The 26339-nt window shown below is 38.2% G+C and overlaps 1 protein-coding gene across 5 annotated transcripts in view; it reads right to left on the bottom strand.

Moving 5' to 3' along the window:
• The window catches only part of CUL2 (cullin 2), a 130845-nt gene that overhangs the window by 86538 nt on the left and 17968 nt on the right, over positions 1-26339 (bottom strand). The window contains exons 1-3 of one of the 5 annotated variants that reach the window (XM_037039881.1): positions 25923-26103; positions 25640-25745; positions 466-606 (exon numbers count right to left, since the gene is read on the bottom strand). In XM_037039881.1, the coding sequence (XP_036895776.1) occupies positions 466-584 (119 nt within the window). In that variant the 5' untranslated portion in view covers positions 585-606; positions 25640-25745; positions 25923-26103. Of the gene's footprint in view, positions 1-465; positions 607-6213; positions 6280-25639; positions 25746-25922; positions 26104-26155; positions 26289-26339 lie in introns of those variants that run through there. The other 4 variants (XM_037039883.1, XM_037039880.1, XM_037039882.1 and 1 more) reach the window with 4 other exon arrangements.

A 26339-nucleotide genomic window follows, 5' to 3' on the forward strand; every position in this document is an offset into this window, starting at 1 on the left:
GCGAAGGAGTAATATATCTTATGTATTTATTAAATGTTTTCCCAAAGCCTAAAGTAGTACTTGACATGTAAGTATGAAACCAAACCCACCTTTAGCTGTCTGCTGCAAAGAAAGCCAAACCGTGAGACAGGTGCTGGTGAGAAGGAAAGTGGTTTATTCGAGGGCCAGCACTGCAAGAAGAATGGGGAACCTTTGCTCACTAAATATTTGTTGAACAAAAAGTTATCACAGATTAATGATAATTACCTATAAGTTATCACATATAGGTAATGAAGGTGGAGATGTAAATGATAATATATTTGAAAACGGTCATACTGGAATGTTCTTCCATTTATATAAGCTTAAACCTGTTCTCACATTTTAACAAGTTTATCAATTTTAGAACATTTATCAGTGTTCACTGATACATTTATCAATATAATATTATTAATACAAGAACATTACTCAATGCCAATAAAAGGATACGAGAAGCGATCATTCCATGTTGCTCTTTCGACGTATTCCAACATGACAACAGCTTTGATTGTCGTTAAAAGTTTGTTCCATGTTTCATCAAAATCTACTACTCTTGGTTTCAAAGACATTGTGCAAGTTTAGTGTTGAAATCTGTTAATTATAAACGATAGCCACATTAGCATGAGTTCTACAAGATCAGTTATTTGATTTTAAAGCACTAGATAATTAAACAGCGTAAGAAACGAAAAGGGTGAAAGCAGAACCTGGCACATAGTAAGAACACAATAAACACTAGCTATTATCTTTGTATGACTATCCATACAAGGAATTCCACAGAATATTTGGATTCTTTACAAACTCTAGGAATTAGATTTTAGTACAAATTATTTATAATCAGGAGTGTTACTCCAAACAGTTAGCAGCCCCTTATTTAAAACATTAAGAAAAAGAAGCTATGGTCCAAATAGTCAAAAGTTGTCTTCTATCATGAGAAATATGCAAGAAACACTCAATAAAATGGTCTTGGCCGCAAATCCTTATCTTGAAGAATAAGGCAGTATGCAGGGGAATATAAGAACTCAAAAGAAAATGGAAGAATTTATCTTCCTGAAGCATCAGTTTAGGTAAAAAAAAAAATTTAGGAAGAAAATGTATATTAAAACAGACAAAGGTGAATTGTACAGTAGAATGCAAAATTCACATGAATCATTATGTTAAAGTAAAAGATTTCAAAGAAATATTAGGGCTGCTCTTTCTCAAATTCTTAAGGTATCCAGCCCCACTACTCTAATGAAAAGTACAACTAGCATGAATCCTTGGCTCAGAATTTGACCAGCATGGTAGTGAGCTACAAGACTCCTTTTGCCCAGACAATAAGCTATACTCTAGGAGTTAGATGATTTCTGGAACAAAAAGTTCCCAAGGCTATAGAAACTTGCTTCAAAGGCTACATTCAAATCCTTCTCAGTATCACACCAGAACAGAATTAAAACAAATTTAATTTACAGTTAAATTTTAAAGTTATCTTTTAAAGTTAAATTTAAGGGCACAAGGGAATACTTTTCTGGAACATGTTTTAATACTCTCCCCCCTTTTCCCTTATTACTGGGAGTGTGAAACACCAAGCTAGTCTGTAGCCAGGCCAGAAAAGGAGGGTAAATGTGTTCTCTGCTCTGTCGGTGGAGAAAAAGGGGGAATAGAAAAATAATGGGGTGGGGAGGGAAGCATAAAGAAAGAAAAGGAGCTGTGGTTGGCGTGGCTTGGTGGATGGAGCGCTGGCCTGTGAACCAAAGGGTTGCCAGTGGGATTCCCAGTCAGGACACATGCCTGGGTTGCAGGCCAGGTCCCTAGTAGGGGATGTGTGAGAGGCAACCAGATGCTGCTGTTTCTCTCCCTATCTCCCTCCTTTCCCTCTGTCTAAAAATGAATAAATAAAATCTTTTAAAAAAATAAAAGAGAAAAGAAAACAAGGCAAAGGAAACCAGTTGAACACTCTCAAGCCACAACCTGAGGTGACACTAGTCCTTCTAATGTTTCTGGCCTATGGAGAAAAGAATTCAAGAGGAGTCCAAGGAACAGACTTAAAGAAGAAAAAGAAAAGGAATTAAAGAGAAGCCAAACAAAAATCCAGAAGAGGGAGTACCACAGTTCATCACTGGTTTCCTCAACATACCAGAGACCCCACCTCCAGCCTTAAATTTCCTGTACTAACAGGAATGAATTGGTCATAACTTAACTGTGTGTGTGTGTATGTGTGTGTGCATGCGCGCATGCGTTGGGTGCTGGTGGGGGATGGGGGCAGGAACACTGTAGAGGAGAGAGAGCCTAAAGCTCTACCTTTACATCAGGGAACTAACCTTAATTCCTTTTCATCCTTATTTACCATATCCTATCTAACTGTGTTTCTGAGTACTTCTTAAATCCATCCCTTCCTCTGTAACCCTACATATGCTCTGGGACAGGCCCTTAGCAGCTCTAGTTTGTATTAATCTTTCATTCATAAAAGAAATAATAATAACTGTTAATATTTATACAGTGCTCACTGTGAGCCTAGAGATAGAAGTGCTTTATATAAACTCATTTAATCTGATTAGTTAGATCCCACTGTTCTCTACATTTTCTAGATAAGAAAGCTAAGTCAAAAGGTGATTAAGAAACTTGCTTAAGATCACAGAGCTACTTAGTGGTGGCATCAGGATTCAGATCTGTACTTGAGCCCAAGCATTCAACTGCCATATACAGTTGAACATTTTTAGTGAATATTTACTAACATTTTTACTAACCTTACTAACATTTTTAGTGAATATTTAAATATTTGCCAGGCATTATTCTAGTATTCGAGGATACAGCAGGCAACAAAGAAAGTTATTGACCTTCAAAAATATTAGAATATCACATCAGGTACTCAAGGACAAAAGTAACCTATCTAAACCAAAAAGTTAAGCATGTCATTCTTTTGTTTTGATCTTTCCACTATGTACACCATTTAGTTTAATGGCTACATGGTATACCAAGCTTCCATGATTAACCTTAGACTTAAACACCTCTCCAGCTTCTTCGTATAGAACTCTTTGACATCACAATCCATTAATTTCTCTGCTTAGAGGTCAGTGAACTGACTATACAACCTACCTTTACCCTTGTTTTCTATACCTAAAATTCTTTTATTTTCCTTACCTCTACCTTCCACCCATTCAAGTAACTCTTTCCAATATTAAAGCCTTGGTCCAGTACATCTGCTTTTAAGAAACTTTCCCAAGGAATGTACTTTGAGACTTCCAGTCAAATTGGAGGTGCAGGTAAACATACCTTGCCTCCTCACACAATTACAGCAAAAATTACAACTAGACTACAAGACAAATAATGCCCAGATCTGCTAGAAAATCAGATGTATAGAAGTCTGACAACTGAGGATTTAAAGAAGCCACATTCATCCAGACGCATAGGAGGGGGGGAAATATGTGGAGAGGCACAGAGATGCAGCAGAACAGGCTGTCCTACATTCACATGTAACAGAAAAAAATCAGGATACCACCTTGGGATTGAGCAACCCCAACCCCAATCCAGACCCAGCCCAAGGTTCCAGCACTAGGAAGGTAAGTCCCATAACTTCTGGCTGTAAAAACCGATGGGGGTGCAGAGGGTAGAAGAAACTGCAGGATGCTCAGGAGACTCCTGTTAAGAGGCCTGCAATGGTCTCAGGACCCACTCAGACCCACTCCCTCTGAGATTCAGCACCAGGACCACAATTGGAAGGGCACAAGTGGCATATGGGGAGAAAGTGAAATGATGGCAACAGGGTAAGGGTCAGGAGACAGTTTCCTCCTGGGCAAATCTCCAGAGGCTGGGCAGCGGCACCATCCCCTCTCTCAGCCCGCCCCCCACATAAAGCCACAAAGCGATGACACAGGTTGCCCTGTCCTGGCAATTACCTAAGGCCCCACCCAACACAGTTTACTGGTACTTTTTCTACAATAGGCTATGGTACTAAGGCAGGGAGTAAAAGCAGTTCTACTAAATACACAGAAACAAACAGAGGTAAACTGCCAAAATGAGAAGAGAAAGAAATATGGCCCTAATGAAAGAGCAAAACTCCAGAAAAAGAACTGAACAAAATGGAGATAAGCAACTTATCAGATGCAGAGTTCAAAACAATGGTTATCAGATGCTCAAAGAACTCTTTGAATACTGCAACAGTATAAAAAAGAGTCAGGCAGAAATAAAGGTTGCATTAAATTAAATAAAGAAAAAATCTACAGGGAACTAACAGTGGAGGAGTTAAGGAGCCCCTGGGACATCTCCAAATGTACCAACATCCAAATCATAGGGGAGCCAGAAGATGAAGAGGAAGAGAGAGACACTGAAAACTTATTTGAAAAAATAATGAAAGAAAACTTTCCTGAATTGGTGGAGGAAATAAAGACACAAGTCTGGGAAGCACAGAGAATCCTAAACAAGCCGGACCCAAAGATGTCCACACCCAGATTCAGATTGTAAAATTCCAATGAATTTTACATCATAAGTAAAATGCCAAAGGTTAAAGATAGAAAGAATCTTAAAAGCAGCAAGAGAAAAGCAGATAGTTATCTGCAAAAGAGTTCCCATAAGACTGTCAGCTGATTTCTGAAAAGAGAAATCAGGCTACAAGGGACTGGCAAGAACTATTCAAAGTAATGAAAAGCAAGGATCTACAACCTACATTACTCTGTCCAGCAAAGCTACCATTTAGAATGGAAGGGCAGATAAAGTTCTTCCCAGACAAGGCAAAAACTAAAGGAGTCCATCACCACCGAGCCATTATTACATGAAATGTTAAAGGAACTATATAAGCACAAGGAAGTTTAAACATTAAAATGGCAACATATTCACAACTATCAACAACTGAATCTACAGATCTAAGCAAACAAGCACAACAGGTACATCATCACAGACAGACATGCAGATCAATTGAAGGGTTATCAGTGAGGAGGGGCAGAAAACAGGAAAAGGTGCAGGGATTAAGAAGTACAAATTGGCAGGTACAAATTACAAAGGGGAACATTAAGAACAGTATAGGAAATGGAAAAGCCAAAGAACTTATATGCATGACTCATGGATATGAACTACGTGGAGGGGGGGAAGGGTATTGCAAGAAGGAATGGGGTTATTGGGTGGAGGGCAGTAAAAGAGAGAAAATTGGGACTATAATAGCATAATCAATAAAATATTTTTTAAAAGAAACTTTACTGAGCCAACTTAAGCTAGGTCAGGTAACCTGTCTTACATATTACATGAGAACTCTGTGCCTACCTCTACTGTAATTATCTGAGCTTTTCTTGAGGGTAGGGACTATTGTGTAATTGTATAACAAAATGTTGGCAATATACCTTTTACATTACTTTTCTCTCCTTGCAAAAATGGGATATTATACACACTAGTTAAAATTATTTCAATAGCTGCAGAGATTAATCGCTGTCATTGACTTCTCTGCTGACACCAACAGATTTATGGCAGGATGGGGTACCTGTGTAATGATTCTCCGATGAAACACGGAAGACAAGATGAGGGAAGCATAAGCTCAGTGAAACACACTAAAATCTCACAAACCAACAGTAGAAATCGTCTATTAAATCTCTGCATGCCCAATAAGAAAGCACATATGACAAAAACGTAGTTCAAATCTCACATTACCACAATTTCCTCTAGCTTTCTTTTGAGTTACACTCATGTGACATTGGGGTTTTTAACACGTAGACACATAGGTACTACAACTAAGGCACATGAGTGTTATGGGCTCTGAAAAGAAACCAGAGGCCTAAATATTTTTAAAAGACAAAATAAAAATTGGTATTTAATTACATTTCCAGATAATATGTCAATGTTAATTATAATATTTTGACATTTTCCCTCATATTGGAAAATGCCTTGTAGATTAGATATTCTCGTTAGAGCACCATTTCTAAATAGTCAATAATAGAAACTTAAATAATTACAAAAGTGATTTATATAAACACAGAGTTGCCATATGACCCACCAACTCAAACTCCTGGATATATACCCAAGAGAAAACAGGTTTACACAAAAACTTATACACAAATAAATGTTCATAGCAGCATTATTTATAAAGGCCAAAAAATGGAAATAACTCAAATGTCTTATCAACTGATAAATGGATCAACAGAATGTAGTATATTCCTTCGGAAGGATTACTATTCTGAAATATGGGGAATAAAGTACTAACAGATGCTACAACATGGGTGAACCTCAAAAATATTATACTTGGAGAATGAAGTTGGTTACATAAGAACACATAATGTATTATTCCACTAGGTTGATGTGTAGAGACAGAAAGTGTTAGTGGTTGCTAAGAGCTAGGGACTTGGGGAGAAATGGAAAGTACCTGGTAAATTAGGTGATACAAATGTTCTAAAATTGATTGTCATAATGGTTGCACAAATTTGGAAATGTACTAAAAACCAATGAATTTTACATTTTATTTTTCTTCAATATTTTTTAAGATTTTATTTATTTATTTTTAGAGGGGAAAGGAAGGAGAGAGAAAGATCAATGTACGGTTGCCTCTTGTGAGTCCCCTGCGGGGAACTGGCCTGCAACCCAGCATGTGCCCTGACTGGGAATCGAACCACGATTGTGTGGTTCGCAGGCCCGCGCTCAATCCACTGAGCTACACCAGCCAGGGCTGAATTTTACATTTTAAATGGGTACACTGGATGTTACTTGCATGTATCTCAATAAAGCTGTTACAAATTTAAAAACTAAAATAAAAATTCTGTCAAAAATTTTAGAGTGATTTAACGAGGGAAGGGAAGAAAAGGTACATTTAATTGCTGTAAATCTTGAAATCTCAGTCTCCCTTTCACTTCTGTGCTCTAGTCACCAGCTCTCACCACCAGAGGCAATATTGACTGTGTCTGGGTGTATTTTACATATATATACGATTTGTTATCCCCCCTTTTATATAAATGACTTATTCACACTATCTTTTTCATCTGTTTTATATAAATGGTAGTGTACTACTCAATAGTACGTTTACTTAACAGTGTATTTGAGAAGTATTCCAAATCAATACATAAGGATTTCTTTAATCTTAGTATCAAATCTATGTTTGATACGACATGAGTTCTCCAAAATTAAAATGCCTAGTTTAATATCAGAAATTTTGAGTTAAATGATTTTTTACAATGGATTATCAGTAAACTCCTTTTACATAGACATTAACAAGGTTCCCTGGAGCCCTGGCTGGCGTAGCTCAGTGGATTGAGCACAGGCCTGCGAACCAGAGGATCGAGGTTCGATTCCCAGTCAGGGCACATGCCTGGGTTGCAGGCCAGTTCCCTGCAGGCCAACTCCCAGCAGGGGACACATGAAAGGCAACCATACATTGATGTTTCTCCCTCTCTCCTTCCTCTCCAAAGATAAATAAATAAATAAAATCTTTAAAAAAACAAAAAACAAAAAAAACAAGGTTCCCTGGGAACCTTGTTAAATTGTTATCTTCTTTGATAACAATTTAAGTTGCATTTGCTATACATATTTATTAATGATGGAAAATGCAACATTATCATTATTTTTACCATTTATAAATGCCTTCTGTATGCCTTTCATGCTATATATAGTATATACATAAGCATTACTAATGCTCAAATTGCAAGTCAGCAAAATTCAGTGCGTAGGAAATTATTGATTACTGGATAATCAGATTTCTTCAATAAACTATGCATACATGTAATAGACAAAGAGAGGAGAAAAAGAGGAAGAGACGTATGAAGGGGTAGTTGAAATAAAATAGAATAAAAAAGGACATTCATCAATCACCGCAATTGATCTTATTTGGATGTAGATTTAACACTTTTAAAAATATCTGATACCCCTAAACTTTTAACAATGATGGGAGTATTTGAAGACTTTAAAGAATTAATTTGTTAAAGATTTTATTTATTTATTATTTTTAGAGAGGAGGGAAGGTAGGGAGAAAGAGAGGGAGAGAAACATCTATGTGTGAGAGAAAATCTACCTCTCATAAACCCCCAACAGAAGGAACATGGCCTGCAACCCAGACATGTTCTCTGACCTGGATTTCAACCAGCAGCTTGGTTTGCAGGGTGATGCCCAACCCATACAGCCACATCAGTCACAACTAAAGAATTAAATTTTTATAATGATAACTATAAAATGCATCTTATTTTTTTAAGATTCTATTTATTTACCTTTAGAGGGGAAGGGAAGGAGAGAGGGAGAGAAATATCAATGTATGGTTGCCTCTCGTGCGCCCCCTGCTGGGAACTGTATCCCCTGCTGGGAACTGGCGTACAACCCAGGCATGTGCCCTGACTGGGAATTGAACCGCGATTCTCTGGTTCACAGGTTCGCGCTCAATCTACTGAGCGAGGTCAGCCAGGAAAATGCATCTTATTTTAAATCAAAGACCTTCTCTGTTAGAAACACGTTCTAAAATATTTATGAATGTTATGAACGTTATCTGAGATTTGCTTTAAAATGGAATGACTTGCTTATGAATAGATCACTGTTGGGGTAAGTAACAAGTACATAGGGATTTATTATACTACTAATTTTTTGTAATAGCTTTGTGATTTTCCAAAGTAAAAGGATAAAAAAAATTATTAATAGTTTCAAAAATACGAGGAAAATTAAATACAGGAAAAATCAGAAAGCTAAGAAAAGAGTATTAATCTAAGAGGTCTAACATTCAATCAATAAGCATTCTAGAAAATTAGAGACAATATTATTGTCTCTAATGTGCTTAATTCAACATAAGCACATTCAAACCTATAGAGAACTTCTATAGAAATTTATGCCAGTTGAACAGAGGATACACCTAGAAGCAAGATCTCAAGAGACTGGAAAAAAAATGCTTCAGAGAATAATATTTTACAGTTTCTTCTATGCAGTTGAGATTAATAGGGAACACAGAAAGATTACATTAATGCAGGAGAAAGCAAGGCGTTTATTAGATTAACACTTTAAGATTATATGTTCTTTAAAATGTACAAAGTACATAGCATAAAAACATTCACAGGGATATAAAGTACAGAATAGGGAATATAATGAACAATAATGTAATCACTACACATGGTGTCAGATCAGCACCAGAATTATTGGGGTGATCACTTTTTATGTAATATAAATGTCTAATTGCTATGTTGTACCCTTGAAACTAATGTACAATTATATGTCAAATGTCATTGAAATTTTTTAATTATTAAAAAAAGATTATGTGCTTTCTTGAGGGAGGGCATGCTTTAGAATAAGCAGTCTGAAAAGGGGCATTTCAAAGGTATGTTAATCTAGGTGCACAGAAACAACAGACAGGGCTTACTTAAAGTAAAGATAAGCCTTTTAGCAAAGAAGTTATATCCCTGGGGCATCACTACCTATCATGACCTGCCCAGTTAGGAATTTATGATTAGATCACCATGTGAGGTCACTTTTCATAGAAACCTCTTTTTCATCTACATATCCCAGAACTGGAGAACATGAGTTTTCCAATTAAAAAGAAACTACTCATGCTCTACCTGGTGTGGCTCAGTGAATTGAGTGCTGGCCTGCAAACTGAAGGGTCACTAGTTTGATTCCCAGTGCAGGCCAAGTCTCCAGGTGGGGACACGCAAGCAGCAATCAACAGATGCATTTCCCACACATTGATGTTTCTCTCCCTGTCTTTCTCCCTTCCTTCCCCCCTCTCTAAAAATAAATAAATAAAATATTTTTTAAAAAATAAAAAGGGCCTACTCAATACCCAGAATGTTTTATTATAAAAATAAATAACAAGGTACTCTGACATATTAAAATACTTGGGATAAAGATTCCAAAAGTTTCCAGAAAAGAAAAACAGGTTACAACAGATTAGAAATCAGGAAGTTTTTAAATTTCCTAATAGCAATTCTGGAAGTTAGAAGGTAATATAAGTCAACTCCTTTAAAATTCTCAGTAAAAATAATCACCTAGAATTCTCTACCAACAGTGATAGCAAAAAAATAATTTTCCAATGCAGCATTTTTTCCTCAGGCAAACAGAATAGAATGTATTCTTTATCAGGGGGGAATGGAGCCAAGAAAGATTTGTGATCCCAGAAACAAGAGAAAGGCACAGGAATTTTTCAGAACAGCAGTTATACAGATATTAAAAACAAACCTGTCCAGATAAAACACAGAAGAACAAAGGGGGGGACTTCCGGCCAAGATGGAGACGTAGGTGGAAACACTGTGCCTACTTGCACAACCAAGTTTAAAGACAACAACGTTTTAGTAACAAGAACACAACCAGAACACAAAAAATTGAACTGTATGGAAGTCCAACAACAATGAACCATTCAGCCAGACCGGTAAGAGGGGTGGAGTCAGCGACTGGTGGAGCAGGGCAGGTGGGGGTGGGTCGCAGAGGGGGGTCGCACAGGAAAAGTGGCCAGACCGACCCAGGTGTACAGGCAGCGGTTGGCAGATCCCAGGTGTGGGGTGGCAACAGGCGGACCCAGCAATGGGAATTAAAGCCTAAAAGCACCAACTGGAAAGACTTTCTTGGGGTCGAGGGGCCGGGAGAGGCTCCCAGGCTCACAGAGAGTTTGTTGGAGACACCCACAGGGTCCTGGAGGGTGCACAGGCCCACACACCCAGGAGCTGGCCTCAGGGGGTCCGGTTTGCTTGTGGGAAGCAGCAGAGGGGACCGAAATTCGAGAGAGAGGATGGAACAAGCGCCCCTCTCTGACCCCTACGGCATCACAACCCAGTGACCGGGTCACCCTGCCCTGGTGAACACCTAAGGCTCTGCCCCTCATATGTAACAGGTGCAAACAGACCAAAACATTATGGCTCAAGAAGAACAGCTTAAAGCCCCAGAGCCAATACTTCTAAACGACCAAGAGATAGCTAACCTATCAGATGCACAGTTCAAAACACTGGTGATCAGGATGCTCACAGAACTGGTTGATTTTAGTCACAAATTACAGGTACACATGAAGGCTAAACTGATTGAAATGAAGGGAAATGCACAGGAAACCAATAGTGATGGAAAGGAAATATTTATTTGCTCAACATAAGAATGCCTAAATACATAAAGCAAATATAAACAGACCTAAAGGAAGAAACAGACAGCAGTACAATATAAGAAGGGGACTTTAAGCCTTGGCTGGTGTAGCACAGTGGATTGAGTGCAGGCCTGTGAACCACACGATCATGGTTCGATTCCCAGTCAGGGCACATGCCTGGGTTGCAGGCCAGTTCCCAGCAGGAGACTCATGAGAGGCAACCATACATTGATATTTCTCTCCTTCTCTCCTTCCCTTCCTCTCTAAAGATAAATAAATAAAATCTTTAAAAAAAAGAAGGGGACTTTAATACCCCACTTACATCAATGTCTAGATCATACAGACAGAAAATCAAAGGGAAACATCAGCCTTACATAACACATTATATCAGATAAACGTAACAGATACACAGAACATTCCATCGAAAAGCAACAGAATACATATCCTTCTCAGATATACACAGAACATCTCCAGGACAGATGATAATATATTAGGCCTTAAAACAAGTCTTTAAAAACTCGAGAAAACCAAAATCATATCAAGCATCTTCTCTAGCCACAATAGTAGAAAACTAGAAATAAATCACAAGAAGAAAACACTAAGTCACAAATACATGGTTGGCAAAGGTAGGTTGACAGTTGTGAGCACGCAAAATGTAGTTTATGCTGTTCAGATCCTCTGCCCATTTTTTAATTGGGTTGTTTGTCTCCCAATGTTTATAGCAGCAAAATTTACAAAAGCCAAGTAAGTGTTGGAAGCAACCAAAGCACCACCTATAAATGAGTCACTAAAAAAACTATAGTACATTTACACAACGGAATACTATGCAGCAGAAAGAAAGAACTCCTACCCTTCGCAACACCATGGATGGAAGTGGACAGCATCATGCTAAGTGAAATAAGCCAGGCGGTGAGGGACAAAAACCATATGATCTCACCTTTAACTGGAACCTAATCAACAAAACAAACAAGCAAGCAAAATACAACCAGAGACATTGAAATAAAGAACAAACTGACAGTAACCAGAGGGGAGGGAAGAGAGGGATAATGGGGGAAAATAGGTGAAGGGCAATCAAGGAATATGTATAAAGGACACATGGACAAAGCCAAAGGGGGTAGGTTTGAGGTTGGAAGATGGGGAAGGGTGGGGTGGAGGGGTGTGGTGCAGGTGAAAATGGAGATAACTGTACTTGAACAACAAAAAAATAAATTTAAAAAAGAAAAAAATACATAGTTTATTCTTTTGAGTTAGTAAAGCTATGTGGAGATTAAACAACATGTTACTCAGTGACCAGTAGCATGGACAAAGGAAAAAAACCTTTAACTCCCTTATAACAAATGAAAATGGAAATCCAATATACCAAAACTTATGGGATACAGCAAAAGTAGTGCTAAGACAAAAGTTCATAGTGCTATATGCCTACAACAAGAAACAAACAAAAAAAACTCTCAAATAAACAACCTAATTTCAAGGAACTAGAAAAAGAATAAACAAAGCCCAAAGTTAGTACAAGGATGAAAATAACAAAGATCACAGTAGAAATAAATGAAAGAGACTTATTAGACAATAGAAAAGATCAATGAAACTAAGAGCTGGTATTTTGAAAAGATAAACAAAACTGACAAACCTTTGGCTCAAAACTCACAAGCCTTTTGCTAGACTCATCAAGAAGAGAGAGAAAACTCAAACAAATAAAATCAGAAATGAAGGAGACATTACAAATGATACCACAGAAATACAAACAATTACATGACAACAATTTTGACACCCTAGAAGAAATGGATAAATTCCTAGAAACACAGAACCTACCAAGACTGACTCATGAAGAAACAACCTAAACAAACTGATTACTAAAGAGCGTTGCATTAAGAATCAAAAACCTCCCAACAAACAAAATCTAGGACCAGATGGCTTTACTGGTGAGTTCTACCAAATATTCAAATAAAAAAGTTAACACCAATCCTCTTCAACTCTTCCTAAAAAACAGAAGTAGAAGAAACACTACCAAACTCATTTCATAAGACCAGCACTGCCCTGGCTGGTGTGGCCCAGTGGACTGAGTGCCAGCCTGTGAACCAAAGGGTCGCTAGTTCAATTCCCAGTCAGGGCACATGCCTGGGTTGTGGACCAGGTCCCCAGCTGGGGGTGTGTGATAGGCACACTGATCAATGTATCTCTCCCATGTCAATGTTTCTCTCCCTCTCTTTCTTCCTCTCTTCCTACCTCTAAAAGAAAACCATTAAAAATCTTAAAAAACATTTTTTAAAGGCCAGCACTACCCTGATACCAAAATCAGACAAGGATGCCACAGGAACAGACAATTACAGGTCTATATCCCCAGTGAGCACAGATGCAAAAACCCTCAACAAAATATTAGCAAACATGTCCAGTTGGCTGAGCATCTTCTGGCAAACCAAAAGGTCATGGGTTCGATCCCTGGTCAGGGGACATGTCTCTGATGCAGATTTGGTCCCCAGTTAGGGCAACTTATCAATGTTTCTCTCTCAGATTGATGTTTCTCTTCTTTTCTCCCTCCCTTCCCGCCTCTCTCTAAAATATATTAGCAAACCAGATTCAATAACATTAAAAGGATCATACACCATGATCAAATGGGATTTATTCCAGGGATACAAGGATGGTTTAACATGCACAAATCAGTCAATGTAATATACCACATTAACAAAGGGAACAATAAAAATCACATGATCATCTCAATAGATGCAGAACAAGCGTAACAAAATTCAACATTCTTTTATGATAAAAACTCTGAACAAAGCAGGTATAAAGAGAATGTACCTCTACATAAGGCCATATATGACAAACCCACATTAATATTCTACATTCTTGTCGCTACTATTCAACAACATATTGGAAATCCTAGCCAGAGCAATTAAGCAAGGAAAATGAAAGGTATCAAAATCAGAAAGAAAGAAGTAAAACTGTCACTATTTGTAGATGCATATTATATACAAAAATACCTAAAGACTCCACAAAAAAATGTTAAAGTTGCACAATACAAAATCAATACACAAAAACAGCCACATTTCTATATATCAATAATGAAACATTAAAAAGAGAAATTAAGAAAACAAACTCACAATTGCCTCAAAAAGAATACTAAGAAACAAATTTAAGCAAGAAGGTGAAAGACTGGCAGATAAAAATTATGCAGTTAATAACGAATTGTTATTATTATTTTATTTACAACTCTAATTAGATGCTGTTATGGTAATGATAAAGAACTGGCAGAGTACATCCTGTTCAGTGTCCCTCCTGTGGGAAAACACTAAACATATTACATTATATATATTATCTCATTAATCACTCAGAATCGCGTAAAATAACTACTATTCTCCCTGTTTTAAAGATGAGAGACTGAGATTTAGAAAATTAGGGTAAAATACACAGAATTATGAACTACCAAACCTGGAATTTAAACTGGATCTATCTGGCTTCAACACAAAGCTCTTATTCACTGATCTCTACTGCATTTTTATTATTTGCCATTGAAGAAAGAGGAAATGGATGGATGACAGTGTAGCTCTCTGGAGGGCAGCAAGTTGCAACCAAAAAGCTGAATGTCAGGGTGGCCAAGGAAGTTTCTTCTAGATTTCAATATATTGCCCCTCCCCCGAAAAAATTCTGGTCTCAAAATGAAGTTTGTGAGTCAAGAAATTAATCCTCTACCTCTGGCTGGCTCTGTGGACTGAATTCTGGCCTGCGAATGGAAGAGTCGCTGGTTTAATCCCCGGTCAGGGCACATACCTGGGTTGTAGGCCAGGTCTCCAGTTGGGGACATGCAAGAAGCAACCATACTAACCTCGCTGTTTCTGTCCCTCTCTTTGTCCCTCCCCCTCTGTCTAAAAATAAATAAGTAAAGTACTTTTTAAAAAGAGAGAAACTAATTCTCTAAATTGGCTCTGTCAATGACAATGTAATCCTAGGTTATTTGCTATTTCATTATCTCCATATGTACAACATAAACCCAGTATAAAGGACAATATTTATAAATACATTTCATATGTGCTAGACAATGCTAAGATGAGTTAGCACTATTTTTTTTTCCAATTTTTTTATTTAATTATTTTTCAAGTACACTTTTCTATTACTTCCATCCCATCCAACCCCCATGCTCCCCCCTCCCTCCCAGTTCCACCCTTCTCAGTTGTTGTCCATGTATCCTTTATATATGTTCCTCTAAATCCGTCCCCTATTTCCCCTGAATATCCCTCCCCTCTCCACTCTGGTCACTGTCAGCCTGTTTCTATTTCAGTGTCTTTGGTTATATTTTGCTTGTTTTGTTGTTTAACTTCCTGTTAAAGGTGAGATGATATGGTATTTGTCCTTCAACACCTGGCTTATTTCACTCAGTAAATTGCTTTCCAGTTCCATCCATGATGTTGCAAAAGATAGGAGCTCCTTCTTTCTTTCTACAGCATAAAATTCCACTGTGTATATGTACCATAGTTTTTTGATCCATTCATTCACTGATGGGCACCTAGGCTGCTTCCAACACTTGGCTATTGTAAATTGTGCTACTATGAACATTGGGGTGCATAGGTTCTTTGGGATTGGTGTTTTAGGGTTCTTAGGATACAATCCTAGCAGTGGAACTGCTGGATCAAAGGGCAGATCCAATATTAGTTTTCTGAGAAAATTCCATACTGTTTTCCATAATGGTTGTACCAGTCTGCAATCCTACCAACAGTGGACCAGAGTTCCCTTTTCCCCACACCCTCTCCAACATTTGTTGTTTATTGCTTTGTTTATTGCTTCTCACCAGTGTAAAGTGGTATCTCATTGTGGTTTTAATTTGAATCTCTCTGATAGCAAGAGATATTGAGCATCTCTTCATGTGTCTCTGGATCCTCTGTATGTCCTCCTTGGAGAAGTGTCTGTTCAAGTCCTTTGCCCATTTTTTAATTGGGTTAGTTGTCTTCTTAGAGTGAAGTCATGTGAGTTCTTTGTATATTTTGGGGATTAAACCTTTGTCTGAGTTACCATTGGCAAATATGTTTTCACATACAGTTGGTTGTCTTTTTATTTTAATGCTGTTTTCTTTAGCTGCGCAGAAGCTTTTTATTTTGATTAGATCCCATTTGTTTTTTCTTTCTTTATATTCCTTGCTCTAGGGGACATACCAGTAAAAATGTTGCTGCATGAAATATTTGATATTTTCCTGCCAATGTTCTCCTCTAGGACTTTAATGGTGTCATGGCTTATATTGAGTTAGCACTATTTTCTACTCTCCACTGTAATTTTACTTTTCCACCCTTTCTTTTGAACCAAGTAAAGACCAAAACTGTAATGCTGCTGAAATTTTTATACCTTCACTCTTTCTCATACTTTATTCCCATATTATCCATTTAAAAGGCTTTCTTTCATTCCATTTTTCTCATAAGTTTATTTAAACTTTATATCTGTTATGAAAAAATGCAATCCCTTCCATCATAAAGCCATACAAGCTCCTTCATCTTTGTTTATCTTCTTAGTAATTGCCCTTATAGTCCTCTAAAAATTAAATTCCAAACTAGTCAGATATATCTATCTGTATAAGTGCCAACATTAACCTATCTATGAATAATCCATGTAAAATATTTTCCTTACTTACACTATATACAAAAATTAATTCAAAATGGACCAAAGGTCTATAGGTAAGAGCTAAAACTATAAAATTCTTAGAAGAAAATCCAAGGAAAAGTTTTGTGACATTGGATTTAGGAACAGTTTCTTGCATGCAATGCCAAAAGCACAGGCAACAAAAGAAAACACAGCTAAATTGGTCTTCAACAAAATTTAAAACTTTCATGCATCAAAGGTCACTACCAAGAGAGTACAATAACAACCCTCAGAATGGGAGAAAATAATTTGCAAGTCATATATCTGATAAGAGTATATGAGAACTATACCTCAACAACAACAAAACCAATTTAAAAATGAGCAAAACACTTGAATAGCATCTCCAAAGATATATAAATGGTCAATAAGCACATGAAAAGATGACCAACATCAAGAGTCATTCAGGAAACACAAATCCAAACCCCAAAGATACCAATTTACATCCAATTAAAATAGCTATTATCAAGTCAAACAAAAAGTAGAAAATAACTAATGTTAGAGAGGACAAAAAATTTGCCATTGCTGGCAGGAATGTACAATGGTGCATCCCCTAAGGCAAAGAGTTTAGCAGGTCCTCAAAAAGCTAAACATACAAAAGCTTCTAGACTTCCGCCAAGATGGAGGCATAGGTGGAAACACTGTGCCTTCTCCCACAACCAAGTTTGAACACAACAAAGGTTTGGAGAACTAGGACACACCCAAAGACCAGAAAACGGAATTATACGGAAGTCCGACAACTACGAACTGTTCAACCGGGATGGTAAGAGAGGCGGAGCCAGCAGCGGAGCTGGGTCGGGCAGGACAGATCCCCCGACCTAGGCGAGCAGGCAGCCAGGAACCAGTCGGGGTGCGGGGCAGACTGACCACAGTCGAACATTTGCGCACAGTGAGACAGACCACACAGGCCCCAGGCGGTGAACCCAGTGGTGGAGGGCTGATGGCGGTGGCACACTCGCGTGCAGTGGAACGAAATGCGTGGGCCTGGTGATGGTGGTGGCTGCGGCGCAGGGGCCGTGGCGGCAGGTGGCAGACGGGAAACCATTGTCCCTCTTTGACCTCGTCCCCACATACAACGTCACAACCCAGCGACTTAGTTGCCCTGTTCTAGTGAACACTTTAGGGCTCTGATCCTGCTATGGAACAGGCACAAACAGCCTAAAAGATGGGGCAAGAAGAACTCAAAGTCCCAGAACCAATAACTCTAAGCGACCGAGAAATTGCCAGCCTCTCAGAAGCACAATTCAAGACACTATTTATCAGGATGCTCACAGAACTGGTAGATTATAGTCACAAATTAGAGGAACAAAGTCACAAATTAGAGGAACATATGAAGGCTAAACTAATTGAAATGAAGGGAGATGCACAGGAAACCAATAGTGATGGAAAGGAAACTGGGACTCAAATCAATGGAATGGACCAGAAGGAAGAACAAAACATCCCACCAGAAAGGAATGAAGAAATGAGAATTCAAAAAAATGAGGAGAGGCTTAGGAACCTCCAGGACATCTTTAAACGTTCCAACATCCAGATTATAGGGGTACCAGAAGGGGGAAAGAAACAGCCATGAGTGGAAAACGTATTTGAACAAATAATAAAGGAGAACTTCCCCAGTCTGGCAAAGGAAATAGACTTCCAGGAAATCCAGGAAGCTCAGAGAGTGCCAAAGAAGTTGGACCCAAGAAGGAACACACCAAGGCACATCATAATTACATTAGCCAAGACTAAAATGAAGGAGAGAATCCTAGAAGCAGCAAGGGATAAGGGGACAGTCACCTACAAAGGAGTACCCATCAGACTGTCAGCGGATTTCTCAAAAGAGACCTTACAGGCAAGAAGGGGCTGGAAAGAAGTATTCCAAGTCATGAAATCCAAAGACCTACAGCCAAGATTGCTTTATCCAGCAAAACTTTCATTTAGAATGGAAGGACAGATAAAGTGCTTCTCAGATAAGGTCAAGTTCAAGGAGTTCATCATCACCAAGCCCTTACTATATGAAATGCTAAAGGGACTTGTATAAGAAAAAGAAAATGAAAAATATGAACAGTGAAAGGACAGCAAACACACAGTTATTAACAACCACACCTAAAACAAAGGCAAACTAAGAGGACAGCTAGATCAGGAGTGGAACCATAGAAATGAAGAACACATGGAGGGTTAGAAACAGGGGGGTGGGAGGGGGAGAAGGGGGGAGAAGGCACAGAAAATAGCATAGATGGTAGGTAGAAAATAGGGGGGAGGGCAAGAATAGTGGGGGAAATACAGAATCTAAAGAACTTGAGACACGTGGTTATAAACTAAGGGGGGGGAATGGTGGGGGAGGGAGTGTGCGGGTGGAGGGGAATGAAGGGGGGAATAGAACAACTGTAATGGTATAATCAATAAAATATATTTTTAAAAAAGCTAAACATAAAATTACCAGATGCATCCAGCAACTGCATTCCTCTGTATTTACCCAAAGGAATTGAAAGCACAGACTGGAAAAGACACCTGTGTTCCAATGTTCACTACAGCATTACTTACAATAGCCAAAACGTAGAAACAACTCAAGTACCCATCAACAGAAGAATGGATAAGCAAAATGTGGCATATACTTAAGTGGAATATGATTCGGTCACAAAAAAAAAAGAACAGAGTTAATACATGCTACAACAAGGATAAACCTTGAAAATATTATGTCAATTCAAATAAGCCAGACAGAAGGCACCAATACTTTACGATGCTACTTATATGAGGTACTTAGACTAGGCAAATTCATAAAGATAAAAAGTAGATTAGAAGTTGTCAGGTGCTAAGGAGTTACCACTTAATGGTTACAGTTTCTACCTAGAGTAATGAAAAACTTTTGGAAACATATAATGGTGATGGAGACATTGTGAGTGCAATTAATGCCAGGGAACTGTCCACTTAAAATGGTTAAAAAGGTAAATTTTATGTTATGTGTATTTTATCACAATTTAAGAAACTACAAAACAAACAATACTGTCCTTCTTCTTTTTTTTGGTAACTCTGTCCTTATTCTAAGTGCTTAAATGGACAATAAAGTTTTGATGCAAAAATATCTAAATTTCAGTGCAAAGTGCTCTCTAAAAAACTTTAAATGTATGCTTACTAATCAAAACAATACTTAGAAGTATGAAGACAAAATGCCATTATTTTTAGTTCAGACACACCAAATAAAACAAAAATAATTTGTGACATAGTTTAAATTTTTTAAGACTGAGGACTATTTGAAGACCTTTTCCTTGTTGTCACATTATTCATTAATCTGTTAACCTCCTACTACTTACATAGTTATGATGACTGTTATAAAAGTATGCTCTATGTCTTGCTACCAGAAACTAGCAGTTATAAAGAAAGCTGGATGGATAGCATAAACTATAGTGTTTGACCACCATGACAGTTATCAGCATGAACCCATGGTTTCTAACACACACACACAGATTAAAAGATAGAGAAATACGCCCTGGCTGGTGTAGCTCAGCAGATTGAGCAAGGGCCTGAGAACCAAACAACCACTGTTCGATTCCCAGTCAGGCCACAAGCCTGGGTTGCAGGCCAGTTCCCAGCAGAGGACGCAGGAGAGGCAACCATACATTGATACTTCTCTCCCTCTTTCCTTCCCTTCCCCTGTAACAATAAATAAATAAAATCTTTTAAAAATTTTTTAAATAAAAGATACAGAAATAAATATAGATGTTTATGTATCCATGGGTTAGGGATTAGTATACATACATATATTTCTAGTCTTGAGGGCTTCATCTCAGTGACAATGACTACACACAACATCCAGATCTTGGTTTCTAAATACCATTCTCCAATAGAAGGAATCAGAGCTCCTTGAAAAAATGATTGATTCTAAGGCTGCAGCAGAGAAAATACAAGACTTAAAGAAGATGGAGCATACTAAAAAGACAAAGAGCCAACCTGAAGGCTACAGCGAGCACAATCTGAACAACAAAATAATTATGGTATTAGATTATAAATCACAGAATAAAACAAGTATCTATAACTCTGTACTGACATAAACAAATTACTGAATAAATAAATGTGGCAAGGGGACAGTTCTTCCTTACAGAAAAATTCTACTAAGTGTAGAAGGAAATGAGAAAAATACAAGGTCACCATCAGGCAAAACCTACTATAATTCTTACAGGCAAGATCTACCAAAGAATGCTGCCAGGATTGGGTAAAAGTTTGAGAACAAGATATCTGCATTGTTGTTACAAAGAATCTCCCCAATGTCAGCAAAAAAACAGGTACATCAATTCATATAGAGAAGACCTGGCTAAAGACTGCTAACTGAAAATCACAATGCTATCCAATACATAAAGTATTATAAATTCACTGAAGAACACAATGTGAGTTCATATTTTTAATTCTTCAAAGTAATAATGCTTGAAGCAATAGCTAGTGTTTACAAAGAGAAAAATATTTAATAACTTTACGAGAGAAATTTAACAGACATGCTCTTAACCAAATGAGAGTTAATATAATCTCTAATACAATATAATAACATCCTGTACCCTGTGATATGATGTACTGAGGACACAACATCACTTGTGTAGTACTTTTGCCAAAAATGTGTAACCTCGATCTAATAATGAGAAAATATCAAACTAAAATTAGGATACATTCTACAAAATAACTGATCACACTCATCACAGATGTGGCAGTCATGAAAGATAAAAGATTATCACAGATTGGAAGAGATGACTAGGGAAATACAACTAAATGCCATGTCTGATCCTGGATCAAATCCTAACACAGAAAACAGACACTGGTGGAAAAACTGGTGAGATTCAACCAAGGTGTATAATTTAGTTAATAGTATTGTACCAATGTTGATTTCCTGGTTTTCATCATTGTGTTCTGATTATATAAATTGTTAACATTAAGGAAAGCTGGGTGAAGGGTACATGAGTCCTCTGTACCAGTTTTTGCAACATCTCTAAGTATAAAATTATTTCAAAAAGAATTTTTTTAATGCTTTTAGGTATTGTGTACTTTTTCTCCTTCAACTGCAATTTAAAAAGTTCAGAAATTCAAGAACTACTTATACAGCATAAATCCAAAATTTCATCATTTTAAAAGCAACCTACATTAGAATAAGACCTAAGTCACTGAGTTAATACTTACTAAATATTTCCTATATTCCAGACCTCTACCAGGTGCTAGAAATGTTGCCCTCAAGAAGCTTACAGCTGACAAAAGAAACAAAAATGATAAACTGTTAACCTGATTAATGAAACTCTGACACATACACAAACTATAATCTAATGATTAAGTAACAACAGTAACATCACTTACAATGTAAAAAAAGATGTAAATTAAAATATTAATTTTAATATTAAAAGTATATAAATTAAATATTTTGAATAACTAAATCTTCAAATAGGACATTTAGAATTTAAGTAAGCTTAACAAACTCACTACACATACTTCATACAGTGGTCTTATATGTAAAAATTAGTGTCTAATGCTTCAGAAAGTACTATTAAATATTTTCTATCAAAGATTTTATTTTCCAATGTAGAAACTAGCTACTTACTTTAACCTCAGACAAAAAATAAGAGAGGTAACAATAATAAAAATAACCACAAAAATCAAACTAAAGTTCTTAAACGAAGAACAATGTCAGCAAAAAAACAGGTACATCAATTCATATAGAGAAGACCTGGCTAAAGACTGCTAACTGAAAATCACAATGCTATCCAATACATAAAGTATTATAAATTCACTGAAGAACACAATATGAGTTCATATTTTTAATTCTTCAAAGTAACAATGCTTGAAGCAACTTAGAGAAAATATTCCATCTCCCCTCCTCCAGGTAACTCAATCAACAGGGTTCAACTGCACCCCAAAAGTTGCTGCAGATGTTAATATCATGATCATAACACTGCTTGTTGTTTCGAAACTTTGAAGAATCAAAGGAACTGCAAGGTTCCAGTATCTCTTATAGGTCTTTATAAATCAAAGTAGTAACATAAAATGAAATAAATAACAAAAGGATTATGCTAACATCTGCCATGTAGTAGAAACATTACTGTTAAGGATCAAACCCAAGCAAGGAGCCAGACCACTCTGAACAAATGTTGTGACTAACTGATAACTGAGAGTGAAATCAGTCACACATCTCAAGTAGCAATAATTTGTTATAAATCTCATGATAACATTCCAAATGTCTGTTTGTTTTTCCAAGATTTAACATTAGCTAGTTAAAGTCTTCAAAATATTAAAATTCAAGGCCTGGTCCTGTCATCAATTTATCTGATTTTAACTGACAGTACATACATGAAAACACGGCCTTCAATAATATCAAATGATTTTCTAGCATATAAAGAGAAAAGGCAGATAAGAAACAGGGAACACAAAAGAAACAATGCAAACTTTTACAAAAAGTTTTGCAAGCCCTGATTGATCTAGCTCAGTGGGTTGAGTGTCCCCCTACAAAATGAAAGGTCTCTGGTTTCATACCCTACCCAGTAGGACAAATGCCTGGGTTGAAGGTCATGTACCCAGCTGAGGGCATATGAGAGGCAACTGATCAATGTTCCTCCTTCACTTTCTCCCTCTTGTCCCCTCTCTCCAAGAATAAATAAATAAAATCTAAAAAATAAGGAAAAGTATTACAAAAGCTCTTTAAACAACTGCATATATGTAGGTCACTGGGCAAAGGCCAAGTCAGAAAATGCTGTCATGCCCCATGACTTTCCTCTCTGCTTTCTACATTCTTTACTTAGGTGGTCTCGTCCCGTTTCATAACTTTTAAGTACTGTTTAATCCTCTTAAAATGTACTCAGTGTCAAAGCAGGTGAAGTATGCTACTACTTTTCAAATAGGGAGAATATACATACATACTTGTTTGTATGTACACAAAGAATATCTTTGGAAGCACTACATGTAAGAAAACCCTAACATTGTCTCCAACCCAAACTGTGTGATGAAAGACAAAAAAAAGAGAGAGATTTTTATTGTATTCCCCATCAAACATGTAATTTTGAATCATGTGAATGTAGTTTTTATTCAAAACATAAATAAGCCAACAAATAAACGCTGATGATTCCTCATCTCTCTTTCCTCACCCGATTTATGTTCCATTAAGGCAGAGATTTTTTAAAAATCTATTTTCTCACTACTCTAACCCCACTGCAATTTGTTGAATAAATGACTCCTTAACCGCTCCACTAAATTCCAGGCATGTATATCCAATTGCCTACTTCTCATCTCTGCTTGAACATCTAAGTTTCTACTTAACATGTCCACTTCTACCCTATCTCCACGCTTCCCTCACTGCTTCCCCATTTCGAAACACAACATCGCCATCCTCCAGTTGAAACCCAAAACCCAGGAATCACCTGTCCCAGCCAACTGCACTTTCATCCAACCACCAATTCAATAAATACCTTTAATTTCAAAATGTATCTCAAAATCTTTTTTACTTGTCTCTTAACACTCCAGCCACTACTCCACCTGCCAGAGCCTTCTCATCAGTTTCCCTGTTTTCTTTGTCCCATTATCCCATCTCTTCCAAAGCCCAATTGTAAATCAGGCCCTATCACTCCCAGCTTTGCAATAATCCCGATAGCTTTTCAATGTACTTTAAAAATAAAAGCCAGATGCCTTTGAACAATAAGACCACACAAGGTCTGGCCTCTGGCTGTGATCTTATCTTTCACAAGGGCCTTCCTTCTCTGAGCTTCTTTCAGTTGACTGAACCCAAGCTTAATACTACTGCTGAACATTTTCCATTTGTTGTTCCCTTTGACAGGCACACTTCTTTCACATTTCCAAAGGCTAAATATGCCCTCACTTTTCAGATATCAGGCCAAAGTTCATCTCAGACAAGTCTTTCCTGACCACAGCATCAAAAGTAGTCTCCCAGTCACTACCACAACTCCATATTTTATTTCTTTTATAATACAATTCCCTAAAATTACTTTTACTTATTTACTGTCATTCTCTCTCTCCATTTCCTTAGTTGAAACTCCAGAGGGCAGGAATTTCAGTGTCTTATGTTTGGCTTAAGAACTAGGTGCTTAATAAATACTTAACTGATAGACAAGACAAAACTGACTTTAAAGAACTCTACATCATTTAATGTAGTGACAGACTAGTGAGAATAAAAGATATGTGTAAACTAACTTCACACTTTTAACGCACTGAAAATCACCAGAGTGTAGAGGGTGAAGAATGAGTATTTCAGATGCATGTGAACACTAGAACACATAGAAAAAGGTCATTTTTCACACACCATGTGCATGCACACTGTAGAAATGTTCCCGCAACCTATAAACATCTAAAAGAATTTTTTTAAAGGATAACTCAAAACACTGTGCACATCTGTTATTTCACCTATGATTTTTGGGGGTCTTCAAACAGTGTATTAAGTAAAAGAGGCAAACTATAACCAGTTTGCTCATTTCAAAACACAACATGTCTTGGAAATGAGTGGGAAATAAGACAATCTTTTGGGTGTTTTAAAATGTCTACTATGTAGTCTGTAGTCAATCTGAACAAAGTGATTACTTCCTATAGTTTACTATTAATGTAGGTTTGGGAAAGGTCTAGTTAAAAGATTTCCATAGTGTAAAGTCAGAGTCTACAGCGCATGTTAACATTTTACGTTCTCATTAGTTTCAAAATTTAAATTTCCAAAGTACTGCCTTTCAACTGGTACCCCCGTGGGGTAAGGAGAGGACTTAACAATAAGCCTGTAATTCACAGATGTTTTATTTACACGCACGTATTTGTGGGATGGTAAAGAATGGCCCTGACTCCCTAGTGTGTAAATGCTCTAAGAATCTAAGGATCTTATTTCACCTGACCCTAAGTGTTGAGACAGACTAGCACGTACACAGGCACTTCTCCCCATAGCTATCAATCTTTCGCTGTCTGCGGAAACAAAAGTGGAAATTCTTGTGGTAAGGATGTATGAGACTGATGCCGCCCCCACCTCAAAATACACGGAGATGTGTGTCCCCGTGAGCACGTAAATAAGCAGATGAATACACGCACTCTCACCTTCCTTCTTTCGGAGGAAAATGGGGCCGAGGGAGGGGCGGCCAAGGCCAGGTGGGGGAGGCCCGGAATCCAGTCCAAGGGGTGGCAAGGCTTAGGAGACAGCGCTCTAGGGAGCCGGGGACACTTACAGGACACCATCTTCCCCGGCCACCCGCTTTCCCCCCTCTCCCCTCCCCCTCCTCGCCCCTAACTCCTTTCCTCCGCCCCATCCCCGCCACCCATCAACCGGGAAGGGAAGTTTCCCGGCGTCTGCAGCCGGCTCCCGGACCCTCAGCGGGGTTACCTTCTGCAGAAGCGGGACAAGGGGCAGGGGACAGGGGAGGGGAGGCAGCCTGAAGGAATGAAAGACGAAGCCCCGGCGAAGAGGGTGGGTGGCGGTGGCTGTCACTCGCGTTCCCCTGCTCACAGCGCTGCCATTACTGCGCCCGCGGCCGCCTCCCCGGCTGGCCGCCGCCACCCGTCCCAAAGACAGGGGGGTGCGCTGCGAAGCCTGAGAGCCCGCGGCCCCACGCTCACCTGCCGCCGCGCGGAGACACAGAGAAGCCCGGACTACACAGGGGCGCAGGGGAGGGACGGAGGGGAGAAGGACGGGCTGGTTAGGGATCCGTGAAACTAGTCTTCCTGAGCACCCTGCTTTCCCCCTCACAAACCCTCCACCCTCCCCTTTCCACCGCAGCCGCCAAAACCCCCTCAGAGAGTA

The sequence above is a fragment of the Sturnira hondurensis genome, unplaced genomic scaffold (assembly GCF_014824575.4).
Source record: "Sturnira hondurensis isolate 20B ecotype Veracruz unplaced genomic scaffold, ASM1482457v3 Scaffold0025598, whole genome shotgun sequence".
Taxonomy (NCBI): domain Eukaryota; kingdom Metazoa; phylum Chordata; class Mammalia; order Chiroptera; family Phyllostomidae; genus Sturnira; species Sturnira hondurensis.